This window comes from Amphibalanus amphitrite, unplaced genomic scaffold, assembly GCF_019059575.1.
Source record: "Amphibalanus amphitrite isolate SeventyFive unplaced genomic scaffold, NRLGWU_Aamphi_draft 000547F_arrow, whole genome shotgun sequence".
NCBI lineage: Eukaryota > Metazoa > Arthropoda > Thecostraca > Balanomorpha > Balanidae > Amphibalanus > Amphibalanus amphitrite.
This window is the reverse complement of record NW_024882041.1, coordinates 265,928-287,969: the sequence shown is the minus strand read 5'-3', so window position 1 is coordinate 287,969 and position 22,042 is coordinate 265,928. Positions and strand designations below refer to the sequence as shown.

The 22,042-nt window shown below is 49.4% G+C and overlaps 2 protein-coding genes across 4 annotated transcripts; both read right to left on the bottom strand.

Annotated features, from left to right (window-relative positions):
- Window positions 1-3,723: 3,723 nt before the first annotated feature.
- On the bottom strand, window positions 3,724-12,142 carry LOC122393658 (dual specificity protein phosphatase 14-like). The gene is made up of 3 exons (XM_043389885.1): window positions 11,735-12,142; window positions 9,585-10,176; window positions 3,724-4,563 (listed from the first exon to the last, which is right to left on the bottom strand). The coding sequence occupies exons 1-3, from the start codon at window positions 11,735-11,737 to the stop codon at window positions 4,436-4,438; spliced, it is 723 nt and encodes a 240-aa protein (XP_043245820.1). The 5' UTR covers window positions 11,738-12,142; the 3' UTR covers window positions 3,724-4,435.
- A 383-nt stretch (window positions 12,143-12,525) lies between these two features.
- Window positions 12,526-19,599, bottom strand: LOC122393657 (ras-related protein Rab-39B-like). 3 transcript variants are annotated; one of them, XM_043389881.1, is made up of 5 exons: window positions 19,458-19,599; window positions 15,253-15,386; window positions 14,847-14,956; window positions 14,314-14,494; window positions 12,526-13,999 (listed from the first exon to the last, which is right to left on the bottom strand). In XM_043389881.1, the coding sequence occupies exons 2-5, from the start codon at window positions 15,367-15,369 to the stop codon at window positions 13,754-13,756; spliced, it is 654 nt and encodes a 217-aa protein (XP_043245816.1). In that variant the 5' UTR covers window positions 15,370-15,386; window positions 19,458-19,599; the 3' UTR covers window positions 12,526-13,753. The 3 variants fall into 3 exon arrangements, with proteins under 3 accessions (XP_043245816.1, XP_043245818.1, XP_043245819.1); XM_043389883.1 differs by lacking the exon at window positions 19,458-19,599 and adding an exon at window positions 16,891-16,942; XM_043389884.1 differs by lacking the exon at window positions 19,458-19,599 and adding an exon at window positions 16,851-16,917.
- Window positions 19,600-22,042: the final 2,443 nt, after the last annotated feature.

Genomic DNA, 22,042 nt, shown 5'->3' with positions numbered 1-22,042 from the left:
CCTGTATCCGTGACGGCTTTTAGAGACGGCGGCGCGTTAGAATCTTTATATTTCAGAATTAGATACGAGGTGTATCTCTGACTTGGCATGCGCTCCGTTCTAGTTGGCTGTTAATCTCCATTATGAAGATACAAGCTGGCAACTGGAGTGAGTTGTGAAAGGTCGCCGTCCCTTTCGACTGTCGACCTTTGCACGGATCATTTCGGGACGGCCCCGCTGATTTACGATGTTGTTTTATCGTGTGGCGTTTCTGTAAATTGCCGAGGTTTGAGCTATGTGAAATAGTCCGGATGATTGATTAGGGGTGTTGGGTTCATCGGTAGTTCGACAACAGGTTTGAAGAGCTCATGAATTGAGAGATCTTCGGAAAGTTACACAGGTATGCCTTCATGCCTATATGCATATTGATAGCACCTACGTGCATTAATATAGTATGCCTACACGAATTCGTACATCAATAACAATGCAAGCGCACATAGGGGTGCCTACGCTTAAAACAATTAATGTTTGTCACAATCCCTCTAAAATCTTTCAGTCCACAACGTATGAATGGTTTGACCCATCAGCGCAATAATGAAGGAAACAGAAAAACGCATAAATTTGAGGTCCAGCAAATCTTGCATCGCACTTGGCATGAGCCGTTTCTTCTTTTTAGGATCACTTTAACCAGCCCAACGTACACAGCTAGAGTTTGCTACATTTAGATGCATGGGAATAAAATATTTTCTTTCAGTTTTCATTAAAGCATCTGGTATAAGCTGGATCAACATAGCAGGATGTGCATGACCGACGCACCCGTGAAGGTTCTGTTCGTTAATGAAACTTTCAGTTTAGTGTTTTAGTGGTGGAGTCGGTGCTGGCGAGCAGTGCATTCCGAACCATGGAGAGATCTCTCGCTAAAAATTGCTGCTTGGCCTTTGTCTGTAGATGGCTAGAAGCCAGAAGCAGTCCATAAAAACTAAAAAGGACACAGCACAAAAAGTTTATGAAAAAGCAGGTCACATGAACCGAGAAACTTTTGGCAAAGCTCTTTGTAGGATGGCAGATGGGATGTCTTTGTGTTGATTCAGTAGACTAAAACTAGATGCCGGCAGCGCTCGTGCGTTGCCTTGGGCCAGAATTGGAGGATCCATAGCCCAATGACTTCATTAAAAACCGACTTTTGTGTCGCTAGATCGACGTTTCCCGGGATCAGAGGATCCCTCGTCAAAACCGTTATCCGCCCCCCGCACGCGCAGCTTGCACCCCTCGGATATTATCTCGCCGGAATGTCGTGATCAAATGTATTCTTCTTATGACCTGCAAGTTTTGAACCAGTTAGAGCTGCCGTTTACCCTGCAGGCGTGGCAACGTACGAAGGGGTGCAATCGGCTTGCACGTGCATAGCTCATGCACCACAGAGTTTAGCTCAACCAAATGTGCATTATTTTGGAGGCCTTGCCTGGGACTACCATTGAACCGATTTTGAGGTTGATAGCTTAAAATTTCTTTGAGCCAGAGGACCTCACGTCAAAACGGTTTTCCGACCCCAGCACGTGCAGCCTGCACCCCTCGCAGACGGTGACCCCCCTGGAAACTGGTTCAAGCTGTTACCGATGTGTCCCGCCAGTATGGCTTTGCCCGTGACCTCGGGTTGACCTGTAGCCTTGACAAAAAAATTTCGTGTCACCGAAACTTTGAAGTGGAATAGCATGTGCCACGAAGCACCGAGCGAACCAAGGCCAGCACCAAAAGTTTACCTCGCCGGAAACGAATCAAACGGTCCCACTTTCGTCCCGATCGGTCCACCCATTTTGACTCCAGGTCCAAAAAAGCTTGGACAAACTCACATACTCACTCACTCACTGACAAACAGGTTCAGCCGCCTTGGTTCAGCCGAACTTTTTTCAGCGACCCACCCAGACCCTGCCCAGACCCACCAATGGGAATTTCCGGATGCAAAAGCATGCTATCGCATGCTTTTGATCCTCCAATTCTGGATAAAAGAATAAACTTAGGCGGGTGCGAAAGTTGCTAACCGATGGATTGGTGGTATCTTGAGGCAGGAGTACCGTCGAAAATTGAAACATCCTTTAGGGCTTGGGCCATAAAAGGAACTATCCAGTGGTGAAAATAATGTTTTCGAAAACAAAATACTGAACATGCCATTGAATTCGTGGGAATGTGGGCGGGCGCAATTAGTTAGGAGGGCGCAATACACCCACTTTCCCCTACATCGGTTAGGGATGAGGTGGTGTCTTGCCCATTTAACTTAAGGTGTCAATGAGCTCTAAGGCCTCCAGCATATTATCGTTTCAAACTGGCGCAATGCCTTCAGAATAGTGATAAATACCCATGTATTTTGTGATTTGGAAAACAGACTTCAGGATTCGCAGTCGCCTGTTTTTTTTTAGGTAGGTTCGTTTGTGCATTTTACTGTGCACCGTTTAAAGAAAAGTACTGCTTTTCTAAGCACAAAGAGCGCTTAAGTAGGTAAACCGCTAAAAAAGCAGTGGCTGATGCCGATTGTCTTCTTCGTCCACAATTCAACAGTTCTCTTTGGAAAGCCGTGTACCCTTGGTGAATATATTTATTGTTGTGCGACTCTTGTACACGAAGGACACAAAAACATCGTGGGCCAACCAAAGCCTCTAATCTGGAGGCAAATTGGCGACGTTAGCCGCTTTTATGAGCCACTGTGGGCCTCGAAAGTACACGAGTTTTGGCTCACAGGATTAGTAAATGTCGATCATTGGCATGCATGATTTGTTAGACATTGCAGTTAGAAGGACATTTTGCACTTCGAGTTTTCTACTACTTGAATTTGAAAGAACAGGTTTTACCGGTGCAAAATAAAAGTTGATCTCGATGATCCGATAGTTTAGAAAAGACAGACAGAAGTCAATTTTTTATACTTCCTTGCGAAGGCTTATAGGACCAGACAGGAAGTCATGAAATGGGAAAATTTCATTCAGCCTTGAGTTTTAACCCGCGCGGGGCTGGGGTCTCCAGTCGAACGCGCGGGGCTAGGGGGACCACATCTGGATGAATTTCAGGTCGAGGTCAGGTCAAGGTCAGGTCAAGTGAGGTCAAATTTTGAAGTTGGTTGTTAAGGCCTAAAAAGGTGTCTATCTGATGCAGTTTTTCACGGCAAATCGAATGGTGCTATTTTTGTTTCCGTACGAGGTCTAGAACTTCAAAAAAAAATCATTTTTTCAAAAAAATTTGTTTGTCGTGACGTCATAAAATATTGAATAACTTCGACATTTTTGAACCGATTCTTCTAAAAATTGGTATGTAGGTGCACATATACCACTTCTCTGACATATATTCCGGTTTTTTCGATACACGCAAAATTTTGGATTTATAATTATTTTTCCAAAAAAGTCAGTGTTTTGAAAAAAATGGGCCGAAATCAAAAATTTTCAAAAAAACCGAGACAGCCATTTGATAGAGAAAGTAGAATCACGTATAACCTTTTTTTACGTCTTGATTCCCTTAAAAATGAAGATGTTAGCGGTGTTTGAAATTTTGCCGTTTTTGAAGCGAAAATGGCGAACATGACGTCACTAAAACGTCATTATCTCAAAAAAATCCGAGGGATTTCGCTCAAATTTTCAGGGAACGTGTCAAATTGATGTAAGAAAAGGTATTGAAAGTTTGGTGCAGCGCCGCCGTTTTCGAGATATTGCAAAAATTCGCGAGGGGGGTAAAATTTACCCCCCCAGCCCCGCGCGGGTTAAGTCTGGAATTTCGAAATCAGTGCAAAACGTCCATATAACCTACGACATTGTGTTGCGCACACGAATGACAAGGTCTTGTCGAGCTGGTGAAACAATGTCGAGACACTGCTCATGCAAGGCTTATCAACACATTTGGCCGTCCTCGTCTGGCCCCACAACGCTCTATCCTACATTCAGTGACCTTTCTAGAGACAGAATATGGGCCCTGCCCCGCGCGCCCCGAGTAGCATAGAGTTTGTGCACGACGCCTGACGAAACCAACACGACCGGGCGCGGAAATGAAAGACGAGAGTGATAAGAGCCAACAGGGCGCGTGACAGCAGTAGTCGGGTCGCTGGCACGAGCGCGAGCACTCCAACAACGGATACCACCGGTTTGGAGACCGGATCCGCACTGTCCAACACCGGATTTCTTCAGTTCAGACACCGAATCACACCGGTTCGGTCACCGGATCCCACCTGTCGGTGCGTCCGAACACGGCACCTGTCACACTGTCCGCCCCTTCCAAGCTCAACGGGTCCGACCTGCCGTATATGATGCCTTCATACCTGGCACTGCGTGACAGCACCAGATACCTGACCCGGCGAGGCGTCACGCCCCGGTTCGCCCCGCCCGTGTGCGCCTCTGTGCCGGCTCTGTGCGTGTCCCACCACCAGCGGTGAGGTGCGTGTGTGAGTGACGGCTCTGAGAGAAGATGAGACCGCTGACAGCCGCTACGAGACGGCCGGGGTGTCGATGGGGGCCAGGCTCAGGTCGGCCCGACTGCCCGCGGCGCTCTCCAGCGGAGGACAGTCGGCCTCGGTCGCCTTCCGACCCGTCCGGAAAATGTTCACCCGGTGGGCTGAAACAGACGAAATTCATTGTAAGACGGACAGTGAAACAGATGAGACGAAGTGTTAAAGGGGTGGTGAAACACAGGAGATTCGTTCCTAGACAATGAAAGTGCTATTTTGGTGATGTTAGCATTGGTTTTGAGTCAATTTATTATCGATTTTTGTTTCGTTTCAATCCAAGGAAAGTTTTTCCTCTATTATCAGACGCTAACCTACCTCAACTTAAATGACTTAACAAAATTAGTAGCCTGCCTGCCTAAAAATTGGCGGCTGAACCAGCGTGATGAAGCCTGCAAAGCTGAGCGGCTCAGCGCTCTCCCGTTATCAGCGGGATACCGGCAGGGGCGGCTGCCAAATGTCGCCCTGCCGTCACCGTCACCCGGCTGTCGTCCTCGGAAGCCGCTCATTTGTAAACAAGTGTTTCTGTGGACGTCGTCCCGGGACCTGCCCCCGGAGCAGCTCGGACCGAGACGCTCCGGCTCTCCGATGTTAAGCGGTGCATTCTGGTGGAGTGGCCACCGCTCGTAACTCTCCACATAACCACGCTGGTCCGACCGTCTAGCGGAGGCGTGTCGGTCAGCGGGGGCCACAGCCCAGCCCGTCGGCTGGCCGCCAGCCGCCTATCCGTGATATGACCCCTGATGGAGAGCGCCGGCTCCAACAGCAGCGCCGGCTCGAGTATTTCCGCGCTCCGTGTGGGCGACAAGCGCCTGGCTCTGGTTCCGATGGCAGCCGACTGCGTGCGGCGCTGGCAGGCGGGACGCGCGCGGCACGCTTCCAGAGACAACAGCCGCCCACTCCCGGTCCACGCTCCGGCGGCGTCTCATTGACCCGAGCACGTGCCGACCACCGGCGCCGGCATAAAGTTAGATTATTTCTCCGGGTGGGCGAAGGTCACGGCCGCAGTACGGTGCCGCTCTGATGACCCGTTCCGACGCCGGTCCGCTGCACTGGAACGGTGAGGGTCGCGGTGCCGCCCCCTTCTGGCAGATGCTCGCGGCATAGATGACGCTCAGGTCGCGGAAATGCCAAAAGCCGCTGGACGAACGGGCGACTGCTGCCTGCATGTGTGGGATTCGTAATGCAGCACTGCTTTTTTGTTGCTTTTGAGTTGCCTAGCGTTTCTGGCTGGTTTCACATCGCTTTTCATTTTAGGTAGCTTTCATCCATTCGTCATCAGCATTCTTCACATCATGTGGCAATGCTACCGTTTCCGTTTGGAGCATTTATAACCGTCTAGCGAACCCGTTTCCGTCGATCCGTCCCACGCGTGTCATTACTCACTGACTAGTCTCTCCGGTCGGTTTGGCTCCCGGTCCCGCGCGCGCCGGCCGGAAGGGGGTCTGAACGTCTGACTGGGTGCCGACGAGACGCAGCGCGGCCCGGGCGGAATGTCGACCCGGAGAGGCGTGCCAGGAGGCGCGGGAGAGCGGCCAGCTCGGCGGCAGCTCCACGTGCTCCTGGGGGTGATCACCGACGTCCGACCACCAACAGCGGCCGCCAGACGGGCACAGTTTGACCAGAGCCGGCCGCCGGTGACCAGAGGCGCCGTGAGCGGAACTAAGGCGGCAAAGTAGACCAGAAATGGCGCTGGTTAAAATTTCACCTATTGGTTTGGTATAAACGTCATATTTCCATCACGGTTCTGGCCTACCTTGGCCTCTTACCTAGCCTTTGTGAGCAGTGGTGGGCATCTCGGGACCTTATATCCTTGTCCATATGTCTGACTGAAACATTTGTCAGGCTGTCGTGATTTGTTCGAAACTGACGTGATTTGTTCGAAACTAACAGCAGATGACAGCCTGCAAGACCGAACCGGACTGAGCGTAGAACAAATCCGAAGGCTAATGCTGGCGTGCCTGAACTGCCGCTACTTCCAATGCCAGGGGTCATTCTACGAACAGACCGAAGGTGCACCGATGGGTCTGAGCCTGTCCGTAGTCCTCGCTAATGCCTACATGGAGCACCTTGAGGAGTCGGTATTAGGCACAGCATCCAGTCAGCCAGTCATCAGGAGAAGGTATGTCGACGACACATTCATTTTGTGGAAACATGGGAATGAGGCACTTGAACAATTTCACAGGGAGCTGAACAGCTTCAGCCCAGCCATTCAGTTCACGGTAGAGAGGGAACAAGACCAGCAGCTCCCGTTCCTTGACGTCCTCGTTCGTCGCGACAGGGCAAGGCTGAAAACATCAGTGTATTCGAAGCCAACAGCATCTAATCTGTACCTGAAGTACGACTCCAATCATCCGGCGTGCATAAAAGCTGGCATTGTAAGATGTTTGGACACGAGAGCCCAGGTCATCTGCAGTGAGCCATCAAGCCGGCACGAAGAGAGGGCGCACCTCTGTGACCTTCTACAAAGTAATGGCTACCCAAAAGGTTTCATCGAAAAATCGATGAAGAAAAGAAAACAGATCGGGCAGCAAGCTGAAGATAACGCGCAAGAAAAAACATTCGTCAAGCTACCATACGAGAGGGGCGTTAGTGAAAAACTAGCTAAAGTCCTCCGTCCCATTGGAATCCAAGTGGCACACTCATCGAACCGCCCAAGAAGCCGCCTAGTCAAAGCCAAAGACGCCCCCAAACCCGAAAAGAAAAAAGGAGTAGTCTAGTCTACCAGATATCCTGTTCCTGTGGCTCAGTCTACATCGGCGAATCGGGAAGGCCAAAGGATGTCCGACTCAAAGAACATGTCGCGGACATCAAGCACGCACGGCTGGACAAGTCTGCTACAGCAAGACACTTCAGCACCTGCAGGGGTGACTTGAACCCACTCACCGCCAAGACGCTAGCCTCTGAAGGTCACTGGAAGAGGCGCAAGGTCCGAGAAGCCATAGAGGTCAAGCTAACGCCACAGGCCACTATGAACCTTGACGAGGGCGGCGTCCGTTTGAGCCCCATATGGGACATTCTCTTAACCTAGACCCGCAGCATACATAGTATCGTCGTCTTCAAACCGCTAGCTTATAGAACCTCTAGTATTTACCCAGCGGCCGCCATCTTTTCTCATATCGTTTTTTTCGTATATTTTGTCCTACAATTACGCGCATTGTGAATCTTACATTGCAAGTTTGTCCCCAACAGTCGTAGTTTTATTACAAAAAAATAAAATGAAGTCACCAACAGCTGGTAGATTACCTGTAATATGCTTGGTGTTAAATTAGGTTTAGGTAATTAGGTCTTCTCAGGCATATTTAAAGTGTAGGTTTTTAGATGACGTTGTCGCGTGTTTTGTATTGTATGTGATTGTCGAACTACGAACCGAAACTTTGTGCGCCATTTCACCGATGAAGGTACCACAACGAGTACCGAAATATCTGAATAAATGTAATATTTGTACTTATCCTCTTGAACAACTCCGAAAAAACATAAACATTAATTACATATAGTCCTGAGGAAAAGCTTTTTAATCATGACACTCAAGTCATATCTCATAAAAAGCTAATTATGTACATCTGTCGTCGACGGCAATCTTATCAGAAACTTCATCTGCAGGAGCCAGCCAATCAGATTCCTTATTGCGGTATACCCAGCCAAAAGGGGTCGCTTAGGGCATTGGGAACGCCTACTAGCCTATTGGCCTACATACGTGCAGCTGTTAGCATCTCCGTACAGAAAATAAAATTTGCAAGGAGATAGCCTTTTTAAGATATTGTACAAATGCAGTAAATTTGGTAGGATATTGAAGGAGAAATATGGGACCACCATGCATACCTATTGCATATGGGGAATGTTATCATGATGACACATACCAATCACTCACAAAACATGTATTTAGCAATAAATGTAGAAAAATCGACGGGGAAAACAGCACGTCTCACAAAAGGTTAGACGGTGAACATCTCTTCCACACAGCTCTCTTCCGCTGTCGTTTGTGGGGGTACGGTGTGGATAGGGGAGGGGAGGGGAGGGCGTCGGACCGCACCGAGCGCGCGCCGGCCGTGGGGGAGGGGGGGGGGGTAGAATCGATACGGCCGGCTCGACCCGAGGTCGATACCTCAGGCGCGGCGCACTCTGGTCTCGAAGGTCAGCTGGCACGGGCCGCCGCTCGCGTCAGCCATTGTTAGCTGCGCCCGCCAAAGAGACGTGACACGGGCCTCCGAGCCAAGCCAAGCGCTGCCGCGGAATGCCCTCTCCCCGTATCTGCGCAACGCTAATCACCCGGTGCCAAACACAGGGGTGGTGATCGCTACGCGTGTTTGACAAGACGAACACACGCGGTGGAGTTCCGCAGGCGCGCCGATGGGTGCAATAACAGTCTGTTTCAAGCTGCATTAGCCAACGATTAACGGGACTGCATTGTACTGAACACCTATTGATAAGGTCCACTTAGATGGGTTACTAAATTTTAGTTGCTGTCTTACATGATACTTTCTGATATGCGATGCCAATTCCAACGGGATGGTGACAGTTACCGGGGTTACATGTGAGCAGAGTAAAGGCGTATCACAAAGGACTACAATGGTGAGCGAATAGGAAAATCCGTTCCCGATACGCATTCACTTTCTCATGTAACCCAGGTATGAGGTAAGTGATTCATCGTCTTACAAAACACAGCGTGTAAAACTTCAAAGATGGTCATATTCGCAATAAGAAATTAATCAATCATTTCGCATGACTGGACATCCGTTTTCTTACTCACAATGTCATCGATAATTTAAGCGATTTATGACATTGTCCAGAGCATATAAGCAAGCGCCGAAGCGGATTAATCGGTTCAGGAGACAAACATTCCCAAGGCCAAATGAGCTATTGGGGAGGACTTAGGATTTATACCTAAGGATGTTAACGTTTGACGCAATAGCTGCATTTTTGCGATTTAATGCGTAAGATACTATCGATCAACTTGCTTTATCTGAACAGCAACCTTGTGTCGAAAAATCTAGGAAAATGTCTGCAAATTATCACATTCTTGTCTTAACACGCACCTTTAATTACTTCTCTTTCTGAGCGTTAGCCTCTAGGATGCGTGCCCGTGCCCTGTCTCGCCACCGTAGGATCCAGTCCCAGCCCCAGCGCTCACCGAGGCCCTTGGAGCGCAGCCAGTCGGCCCAGCCGATCAGGCGCCGGTACTCGACCTCGTAGACGTCGGGGATGAGCTCGGCGCCACCGGCCGGGTGCGGCACCATGCGCACGGACGCGGCGCCGCGCACCCGGCGCTCATACTCCACCAGCGCCGCGAAAAAGCCGGTGTTGGGCCGCACCACCCGGCGGCGCGCGCGCACCCGCGCGAACGCCTCGCGCAGCGACAGGCCGGCGTGTTTGACCTGGTGGGCGAGCACCAGCGAGGCGCTGCGACTGACACCGGCCACGCAGTGGACCAGCGTGCGGCCGCCGCGCCGCCGGTGCCGCTCCATCGTGTCGGCGGCCGTGTCGAAGTGGGCGGCCAGCGGCGCCGTCGGCACGTCCTCCACGGGGATGCGCAGGTAGTCGACGCCGCTGATGGGCAGGTTGGGCAGCGGCGTGACGTTGATGACGCACGTGACGCCCAGCGCGCGGATCCGGTCGACGGTGACGGCCGGCGCGCCGCCCAGCACGATGTAGTCGTTGATTTCGGTGAGCTCGTAGAAGACGTCATCGGCGCGCACCAGTGACGAGGCGGGCCGCTGCCGGCTCTGTGAGTGCAGGACACCGGGCGGACCGTCAGCGGGGGAGGGAAGAACGGGCGGCGACTGGGCCAACGATACGTTGCGGTATGGTGCCTGCATTTTACAAGTGAAAACAATGGTACGCGGTGCAGGTAAGACTAAACAATCTAACCACCAATTAAACACCTTTTTGGGCGACAAACGAGGGAGCGCGAGAGTGAGCCCCGCACGTGCGGAAGTGCTAAGAGGACTTCCAGCTGACTTGTGCACGGCAGTCGGCACCCTTCTAACCGACGTCTAGCAGCGTACCTAATTTGAGAGCTATCGGCCCAGCCCAGCTGTTTTCGAGACGTGGAAGCGGCCTCCTGCACGTGCGCACGTGCAAGCTGGATCAAAGGCCCCAGTAATTAGGTACCAACTTATTGTAATGGGAACAAACTTTGTTTTCATTTTGCATATGGCACGTGAGTCACGTCCAGTGGAGGTCACCCATGTGCCTTGCATGTCGAGAGTGGTCCGATGCTTGATATAGGGATGCAGCCGCTACAAAAATACCGCAAGTCAACAGCACAGCGGTTGCTGAGATACAGGCCTCTCAAAAGCGCTACTTCAGCAGAACAACTTGGACCACCTTGACTTTTCACGTGGTACAACGTCAACGTGTACCACGTCCACGTCAACGTGCCATGATGATCACCTAGATGCATCGAGAGTAGTTAAATAGGTACGGGGTAGAAGGGATGGGTACCCAATAAAAAGGCCACAGCTTAATCGGGCCAGCGCGGCGGTTGCTGAGACATTAGCCCCTCAAAACCGTTATAGGGCCGGGTCGCTCAGTGAGGGTTTCCCGTTGGCCGTTACAATTAAAAATGACTAGTTTTGCGGTTCGCGCTCGCTCTTAATAACACATTCTGTGTATGACAGTCATTAAATATATCTGATCCCATCTCATTTACTTCGCAACAATTTAAACGCTGCCTGGTTATACCCGCTGGGTGACATATAGCTTCAAACATTAACACTTTGTTACTCGACACTTCTTTTGAAGAAATAACAGGAAGTTGACTCGGCACTTCTTTTGCAATGTTCAAACTTAAGGCAATGGCGAGAAGCCCAACAACACTTAAATACTGAAAATCGACAAATTACATAGTTAACGCTTTGTCTAGTGCCTACATGACCAGATGCAAGTCCACAAAAGCTTAGGTTGCTTAGGTCGTAGACCATGTTCCAGCTGAGCCTGCCTGGGTCAATATTTCACGTCGGGGACATTGGCTCTGTGCCAGCAGTTTATCTGGCCAAGAGATCAATCCAACTCTCGAGAATAGAAATAATCGACATCCAGGATTAATTCTTGATTCGAGAAACTAAGCCTCATTTATCCCAACCAATGACAGAGGTTGCAAGGCATCCTGAAAACGGTAACGCTTGTTAATTATACCTAAGTCGTTTATTATATACCTAATTGTTTACGTTTACCTAGCTGGCAGGCTCTGGGACTGGTAATCTCGTCCATACAAAGAGGAAAGCCGTATCAATCTGCCCTTTCTGGCACCAGCTAAAAATCGACTGCAATCCAACTTACCATCGTTGTTGCCGGTTTGCTCCTCCCGCTTCAATAAGCCGATCGCATTCCCCGAACGCCGCCGTGAAATCCGTCAGCGGCAGCCGCCTGCGGACGGCGGGGTAGACTGTGCCGCTGCACACGCCGCCGGCTGGGTAGGCTGTGCCGCCGCGCACGCTGGACTGCAGTCTCCGCAGGGCGCTAACACCGGCCGGCGCACGCACTGAACTCGGGGACCTGGGAGGACCGACCGGTCGGCCTGGTGCACTGTCTGGTGGTATGGGTGGACGCTTCTCACAGGGATTGTGTCCGAAGCTGAACAGCAGCTCTGCACCAACGGCCGGAGTCGGGGTAGACCTGCGTCCGCTGCGGAGGGGTGACCTGCTCCGTCGGCTGCGCGCCAAACACTGAGGTCGAGGGTCGCCGGCCGCGGCTTCTGAGTGCCGACCGACGCGGTCCTGGGGGCGGGGCTTCCCCGGCCGCTCTGGCGTGGCCCGCCGAGTGTCGTCGTACGTGCGAGTGACGTCACTGGCTGATTGTGGTTGTGGAACGCGCTATCGTAGAGCAGCGGATGTGGCGCAGCGGAGCAGCGGATGTCCGTTGTAGATATTTTCAGCCCACAGGCATCAGACGACTGTGCATGTTGAGCGTTTGGTTGTTCTGAGGGAAGGCCGACGGCCATCGACCCATGACATCTCCCCCCCCCCCCCCGTCTGTCTCTCATATCCCAGCCCTGCGTCTCGTACCGTGCCGCTAGGCCAGCGTCAGTCAGCAGCGGCCTTCGCGGGACGCCAGCGGCGACAGACACAGTCTCGAGGTCGTACTGTATTTATCACTGTGGGTTCGGGGACGGCTACACTCCTACTGCGGCGGGTCGGGTCGGTACGGCAGCTGCCATCGCGCCGGCGGCGCCGCACAGCTCGTCTAGGCACTACCGCGTGTCCTAAGGACTAGAGTGACGAACGGGCAACCCCGAGTGCCCGGCCGTTCAGCGAGCTCCAACAACCGATCCTTATTGCGCGCGGCGGTGGGCACAGCACAGTCCGCCCGGCGCTGCAGCCAACGCAGGGGAACGGGAACTGCAGCACCGGGACCTGAGCACTGACTTAGAGGGCAGCGCGAGAAACAGCGAGCGGCCCGGCAGTCGACGGCAACCCGAAATCAAACCCGAAACGTTACATCGCGGACGACAGACACGAGCGTCAAAAGGACTAGCCTCATGCCGACAATTAAAGCCACCATACAGAGATAGCATAGTAACAATAAAAACAGCTCTATATATGGGATGACTCAGCAAAAATCACAAATATTGCGTAATAAGGCGCGATCTGTTCATGGTACGCTTGTATATCGATCTGCATAACATTAAATATATCTGCGCAAAACTGCGGCAAAAGAAGCTGACATGTATCAAGTTAGCACCATCTTAATCGGCTCAATATACTGGCGCATATTACAGGGGGATCAGTTACTGTACCCAGGCAAGAATCCATCACAATACGATCAAAAACTAGTGTCTTTCGATTCCCATTAACCACAAACTCCCACCAAGCACCCCGCCGGTACGCGCGGCCGGCCAGAGGGTCCACCGGCGCGGCTCCCTCGGCCCCCGGCGGTCAGACCGCGGTGCCGCGCTCCGGCAGTCAGTCAGGTACGGAGCCGACAGCAGCGCCGCCGCTCGGCCGACCACAGAGCCGCGTCGAGCGGCGGCCGCGCCTCGGCCGGGCAGAATTAACAGCACCGCTTCCTTCGTACGCACGGTACTGGCCGTATTCGGCAGTTGTCGCCAGAGCTTCGCCCCGGTAACTAGCATCATCCGCTGGACAGCAGCACTCCAACAGCCAGTATCAGTTGCCAGTCGGCTTACAGTCGGCCAGCCTCCAGTCAGCTGGCTGGTCAGTCAGCCACCGTTCAGCCATCAGTCAACAGCCGGTCAGCGGTCGGTAGGCAGCGCTCTATCCGCCAGGCAGTAGTCACCGCTCCGGCGGCCGGTGAGCAGCGCCCCGGCGTCCCGTGCGGCGCCGGCGGAGCGTGTCGGCGCTAGCAGCAGGCGCGCCGCCGGGCCGCCGGCGGCTCGCGCAGCGGCGCCTGGTCGGCGGCGCTGTAGCCGCGCCGCACGCCCTCCCAGCTGTCGTCCGGGTCGTACTGGCCGGCCACGATCCGGTCACGGACGCGCGCCGCCAGCACCTCGAACACCAGCGACACGTTGTGTCCGCTGACGGCCGAGCACTCCACGTACGGCATGTCGTACAGATCGGCGAACCGCTGCGCCTCATCCGTCATCACCTGTCGGTTAGACAGGCGGGAGGAGGGGAGACGTTAGTGCATGCTGGGAGAGGTATGGGTCAAAGTCAGTGAGAGCTACAGCTAAGGCTCCTGATACACAGACTTTCTGTCCTGTAGTACACACGATGGTGAAAATGCATTTAAAGCATTGATAAATCGAAATCAACTGACCAACTGAGAGTCCCAGGAAGACATGTCCAAGGAAGGAAATTTGGAGCGTCAACAGCAAATTTTCATTTAATCAATCCTTAAAATACTAAAAACGAAACAGGTAAACACCATTTCAGACATTGAATCATCAGCAGCGGACTGACCTCCCTGCGCGTCTCCTGGTCGGCCTTGCTGCCCACCAGTACGAAGGTGGGCGCGCGCGGCTCGATGCTGCGCCGCGCCTCCATCATCCACGTGGGGATGTGCTCGAACGAGGTGCGCTGGCAGAGGTCAAACACCAGCACGACGCCCACCGAGTTACGGTAGTACGACTGCGTGATGGATCTGCCGAAAACACAAATGCCGTGAGCTAAGTATAGCCGCAAATGGGAGCGGGGTTACACTGGATATCTGATACCGATACCGGCGACCGGCTGGTTAAGTTGGAACTGCAAACATATCCTGGACGCAGCTGGTCTGTGTCCGGTAATATAGGTAAATATATCTATGCTTAGTCAGTTATGTGCCACAAACGTAAACAAATGAGAAACGGGGGAAACTTATTATGTCTACAAAGGCTGATTCAAGGCCAAGCATGAGTTCAAAACTCGCTGTTCGTTTTCATTGCCCCGCCCGCTCCCCTTCCACCCTGGACCACGAGCGGCCGGTCTGGTCTGGTCCGGTCCGGTGAGCTGACCTGAACCGCTCCTGGCCAGCTGTGTCCCAGATCTGTAACTTGAGCCGCGTCTGGTCTTCCAGCGTGACGAACCGAGAGAAAAAGTCCACGCCCACTGTTGGATCGTATATCTGGTGGTGGCGGGGAGGGGAGGGGTGTCACCCACACACCGGTCGTAATCGGACCCAGCGGGAGCGACAGACCCAACAGCGTACTGCACTCAGCCGCGGCCGGCGGATCAAGTGGCCGCTGCGTAAAAACTGGACCCGCCGGTGGCACGCGAACAAGCTACCAAGCAGAGCGACCCCGTCGGAAAATAGAACAGGCGTGCGGGCCAGCAAAGGCACTATCTATATTCATTTTAATATATCACATGCATAAGTGATATGTTAAAAGTTCATCATTCAGAGTCGCCGAGTCTCCCTACCTTAGCGTCATCGGGCGAGTGCCCGTCGGTAAAGTAACGCAGCATACACGTCTTGCCGACGGTGGTGTCACCTATGAGGATGACGCGTAACTGATAGTTGACGATCGGATCACCCATGCTAGAATCCGGCTTTGCTGAAACAAAAACGGGTGCAATCACTCTGATACCCTTTCAAAAAATTGATAAGCAAGATAAAACAGACTCTTTTAGGCTAATGACAAACCTCAAAAATGGTTTGAGCTCTAAAGACATATGGTGCATCCACACATCCACAGTATTATCAATGGTTGTGAATGTAATCCCTCAAACAGTTATGGGCGAGAAGTCCAGAAAAATACATGTAATATAATGCCTAGACATGATGTTTGTTGTCAATGTAAAAATGAATAAATGTAACCTTTGATAGTATGCTAACTAATGTGTTGTGTGGGTAACTCTGGTTGAACTTCTTCAAAGGGTAATTCCTTGTTTGGAAATACCAAACTAGCTCAGCATAGACTATGCACAAGCACAACACCCCTTTGCATACTGGCCTTATATTCCAGACTGAAGCAGCAGACCAAGATTAACAGCAATTTAGGAGCAACTATGTTTAGTAATTTATCTGTTATAGTGATGCCTGATTTGGATCACAAATAATTATATTCATGCCAACAATTCTTCCTTTTAAAATCATTCAGCCTTTCTTATCTCTCTTTCTGTTGTCATGAGCTCTTTCAATTAATTCTTTCATCAATGACTTTGTTTATGTTTATACATGTAAATGTGATACATATTCACTCTTTAATTAAAATAGTAATTGCGGTATCTATGTAAAGATAGCTTATTAAGTTTTAAATCCAAGAAGAAATTAATTACAGCCAGCTCTATCAGTTCTTCATCACCATTAGGTAGGTACATTAATTGTCTTTGTGACTCACAAAAACAAACATTGTAACATTGACACCAGTAAATATTGCACCAACACAAATGAAACTCTTCAAATTCATCTTATCACAATTTCAAAAGGTTGTATGCTGTTAAAGCATTTGATTCATTAGCAATAGCTACTTCATTAGCAATAGCTACTTCATTAGCAATAGCTACTTCATTAAAATAAAGGAATGTGATCACAAATAATTAAATCAATTCTATAAAGCTATTTTATGTTGTAATATCTCTACAATAGCTTTACAATGCTAGTATTGCTTTGTGTCCTAATGCAATCATGTAGAAAATGCAATGGAATTCAATTACATACACACACACACCGACTTGTAGCATAGGTAAGAACCAAAATCTACTGGTAGATTTAATATTTTTTCTATTTTCTAATGGTCATGTCCTCACTCCTGAATAAAAGATAGATAAAAATTATTCAAACAACTATGAAAAACCATTTAAAAGAGATGTGATTTGATCAAAAAATATAAAAATGTGCTTGTCCCCAGTCCCACTCTCCACACATTTTATTTCACCTGGTGGCAAAAATCAAATTTCGGTCGGAAACACGGAGGTCCCCAAGCGTTTTCGTTTTAATTATATGAATCCAATTAGTATCACAACATGCTATAATCCAACTATCTAACATTCCCTGCCAGTAAAATGCAACATCTTACCATTTAAAGCTGGCAAATTTGACCCCAAAACACCACATACCTCACCCCTCGCTACCGACGCTGACGCCATTCTGGTTACGGCGGATGAACACAATTTATAAACAATCAAGGCTGCAAAAATATCAGATGCGTTTCGCGTGCTCAATTTTTTATCGCAGCCAGAAATGACAAACAATACCAAGGTTCTCAAATTGTTATGTCTAAAGCGCGGACAACTTTAAATTTAAGAAAAGCGATTATTACCCGATGAAATTCAAAGAGGTGTCCTAACCTAACCTAACCTAACCTAACCTAACCTACTGATTTTTGCCTACCGAGCTTAAAGGAAAAGGGCCACCTTCGTGAAATATGAAGATATCGTTGTTTTTCATTTTGACATTATTATTTTTCATTTTCTTTTTAAAACTGGTGCCAGAAGTGCACAATTCGCGAAAAAGTATTTAAAACTATTTAACATATTGGTACTATGTTGATACTCTCTACGGCACCTACTGTATGATGGCATAGCGATGACGTCACACTCAAGCCAATCAGCGTTCAGAAGACAGACTCGTCGGATTGTGTCAGATAAGCTGATTGGTTAAAGCTGAGCTGGTTGGAGCTGATTGGTAAAAAACCAAAGCCTCGCCGCGGGTGGCTGTATTGTCGGATAAGAACGCATTCCTGGGATAAGGACGCATTCCTGGCGTATTTTCTTTTAAAATTGCCGATAACTACGAATGGAGGCCGAAATCGGCCGTAAGGAGGTAGACGGTCAGGTTTTCGGACACGGGCTACAAGATGGCTATCTCAGTTTCAATCCCCATGTTAAAGGTGGCCCTTTTCCTTTAAAGAAACCTAACCTAACCTACTGATTTTGCCTACCAGGCATAAAGAAACCTAACCTAACCTAACCTAACCTACTGATTCTTGCCTACGGGGAATCCTAACCTAACCTAACCTAACCTAACCTAACCTAACCTAACCTACTGATTTTTGCCTACCAGGCATTAAGAAACCTAACCTAACCTAACCTAACCTAACCTAACCTAACCTACTGATTCTTGCCTACCGGGAATCCTAACCTAACCTAACCTAACCTAACCTAACCTACTGATTTTTGCCTACCGGATAAGGAAATAGTTACTTGCAGGAATAGATTGCAGGCAATAGTAAATCAAATATTTTCAGGTTAAGTGGTCATGCATCAGGCTTCAGGCCTTCGGCCTGAAGCCAGATACATAACCATTTAACCTAAAAATATTTGATTTACTATTGCCTGTAATCTCTCCTAAGGCATTGCCTTCGGCACTGCACTGCTTCGCCACGAGTTGGCCACAGACGAAAATATGTACAGTACAAGCGAAGAAATGTTGGACGAAGAATGAAAATATGTACAGACAAAAAAATGCACGGACCAAAAAAAGAAAATAAAGAAAATGCACGAACGAAAATATTTACGAACGAAACATTTCTGAAGACTTTTTCAGAAAAGTCGCTATCATTCGTCGACAGATCTGGCGCATCTCGTGAGGCGCTTTACCGAAAAAGAAAATTACCGAATTCTCTTCTATTAAAAATTAAAAATACAGAACCGCAATTCCAAAATTATTTGTGTATATCTATCACTTTTTCATAAAAATAGTACCCCCCCCTCACCCAAAACCCCGGTTTCCCACAGTTCCCCTAGTGTGTTGGGTTTTATGAAGATACTACATTTCTGCGTAATGGTATTTAACAACAATTGACATGTTGACAACAGACCGTCGTGCGGCTCCACCGAGATCGTGGTAAGAATAGCTTTTGGTCTTTAAATTATCGATCAGATAACTGGAAACCACATTATTCTTACTAAACATGAGTTTCTCTATAGAATGATGTCTATATTATAGGGATTAACTAATTTTGAAGCGGGGACCTCCATGTGTACCGCCCAAATTTCAGTTACACTCCATTTTCATTGGATTCTCATGAAAATAGAAATAAGCATGTAAAAAAAAAAAAACACACATTGCATAGGTAGTGCACTCAGTGGCCAGTGCAGTAGCTGCAGAGTGCAGTTGCTGATGCTGTTGGGTCTTGAATAACGCACTGATGAGTGATGAGCACACAAACTAAACGTGATTCCATGGTGATGGGCGCGGGAACCGGAAGGCAGTGGGGGCAGCTTGCCCCCACAACTCTGGGGCCATGGGGGGCAGTGGGACGCCGGTGAAAACAGGGCGCCGGAGGGCATATTAGTCACGTGATATTTGGAGCTTCTCCCCCTTTGTGGGCCTTTTATATGCCAAACGTCACGTGTAAATTTCACGAACCTTGATCAAATCGCCCCAGGCGCCCTGTTTTCACAGTCGTCCGGGCAGTGCCCCCAAAACTTTGAGACAGAATACTGCATTTTTTTGACAATGTTTTCTTTTTTGTTGAAAAAGCAAAGGGATGAAAAATAAGTTAAAGTGGCCTAAAACTGGTGAGAAAACTAGATTTGGGGGTACCCTAGGACCTAGGTTGATCTCTATTGCTATTATAGTGTGCCCCCCAGTCTGGGTCTGAAAGTAGTTCCCGCGCTCCTGCGTGATTCTGATTCAGATTCAACGAGCACAACAAAGAAATACCTACAGGAAACGGTACCTTATATTGCAATTAATCCAAGGTCAGAAAATTGCTCGCAAATCAAAACCAAATTATGAAATAACCTAACATTGACATCCATACATTGACATCCCTTTTTCACACATACACAGCACGAAAGGCGGCGAATCGAATTGTTTATGTGCGTACTATTTGTCGCCCGTTATTCTTCTCTAAACCACTGCAAGTTTTCACCAAGTGTGAAGAAATAGCTCACTTTTAGCAAGGTGTTTTGAACTGGAATAACAGTTTTGTAGCTTGAGCTGAGGCTAGCGCAAATCAGAAGCTTTTACGGCCCAACGATCACCCTAGACGAAGATATTCCATTTCTCGTTCCGAAAAGAGTGCCTGGCAGACATACTTGCAGAGTGCAGATCCCTCCTTGCAGAGGAATGCGTGCCTTACTGAGGAATGCAGCCACGCCATCGTCAGCCAATCAGCATGCTGCTTACAGCCAATGGGTTTGTACTACTCAATATGATTGGTCAATGCATAACATTGCTTCCGCGTCAAACAATATTTTATTTAGAATATAGGTCTTCCTATATTAAAATATAGAAAATAATCTCTAGAGTCGCTCATAACTCAAAACATACATTTAGGTACTGAATACGGGGGTCATGACGGGGGTCAACAATAGATTACAGAGATATGAGTATGACTTCTGGCCCGAACATAAGACGCGTTTACATAGGGTTTGTTGCAAGCTTATATCTCCGTCCGTGATGTTGCAAAAGATGCCAATGGTGCTGAACTATTTACAAAATGATCCCCTCTAAATATTTGAAGACCACTGCATCGAAATTATCGCCAAATTAACGAGCTAGAGCCTCGTCAAATATGCTATGTAAACCGGGTTATAGACCCGGGAACAGGGGGGGGGGGGAGGGGCAGCGGGGGCGATTACCCCGGTCCCCCCCAACTTGAGAGCCGAGGAGGCGGCGCCCCCTCAACATTGAGGCAGCGAGAAAGGATCTTTCCTCCCTTTTCCGTACTTCTTTCCTTCTTGTTTCCTTTATACATCTAAACATCAACACACGGCATTTTCCTTGCCATCTGAGTGGTTTCTGTTGATACAGTATCGATTTGACAACATCTGCTATTGTCATCCCGCTTTGGTTTGGGCCTGACCTTGGCCATAAGTTTGGCAGACCATATTTTATGCTGGACCATTTTGAGTCAACTTTGAGAAATATGCACATAACATACAACGGTGGTAAAATCGTTGCTATAGGCATAACACAGTTTACACGCTCCGGGTGTGAGGGAGGAGTGTGGAGCAATGAGTGCACTTGGCAATGACAGGCAATGGCGCCCTCGGAAGGCCGGTATGGGATTAAAGCTCAGCGACACTAAGGCCCAGACATGTGCATGGATCCGAAAAAAAAATGGATCTGAGATCCGATCCCACGGATCCTCATCTCGGATACGTCGGGTTCATAGATCCAGCTCTGTAATTTATCGAGAGATCCATAGGGATCACAGATCCGAGTCTCATTTTTTGCTTGAGATCCAGTGAGATCATAGATCCTCATTTTTTTGTTAACACATATATCCCAAAAAGCACTTTTTCAACTCACAAACGTTCTGTTTTAGTGATTTTATGTGATCGCACATCATAATCCATAGTTTTGTGTCACTTATTGGCATAGAAACCCTTTAAAACATGGTTTCAAATGTGGTGCATGGTGGGATCCACTCAGATCATAGATCCATGTTCTTAATTTATCGTCAGATCACATGAGATCATAGATCCAAGATGTATTTTTCACGCCGGATCCGGTGGGATCATAGATCCCAACCTGTACTTTGCTTCGAGATCCACTGAGATCATGGATCCATCACTCGGAGTCGGATCCATGCACATGTCTGCTAAGGACTGGTGTGGTGCCTTCGGTTATCGGTAGCACCCTCAGAATCACCGGCATAGGGCTCTCAGAGCCGCCGGTAAGGGGCCTTTAGAGGCACTGGGGCCGTCATGCAGGTGCCAGTGTGGGCGCTCAGAGGTGCTATTGTGATTCTCTCAGAGGCGCCGGTGAGGGTCCTTAGTCTTACAGGCGTTGCTGTGGGCCCTCATAGACGCTGGTGTGGAGCCGTTACAGACGGGAGTGGGGCCTTTAGAGCTGCTGACGCAAACCCTCTACAAGCCGGCAGGGGGTTCTCAGTGACCGGCAAGGGGCCCTTAGGCCGGCACAATAAGTTTTGTGGGGTCCCTACTTAGAGACCGGCATGGTACTGTCAGACGCCGGTGGGGCCCTCAGAGTAGAGATTGCAATCCCGGGATCGGGAACCCGGGATCCCGGCGGGATTTTAATCCCGATCCCGATCCCGAAATTCCGCCAATCCCGGGGTCCCGAAAAAATCAGTTTTTCACCATAAAAAGAATGTAGCCGCTGCGCGAGTCTTGTTTACACTGTTCATAGTGCTGCGTGACATAAAGCAGAGAAACAATTTAGCTGGCACCCCGTATCGGCCGTCCACAATCGACCGTGTTGGTAGCTCCCGGGTATCACCCACAGCGGTTAAGCCGATCAAATGTGTACGAAAAAGGGTCCCGAACGCCAAAAAAAAAAAAATTGCAGCAT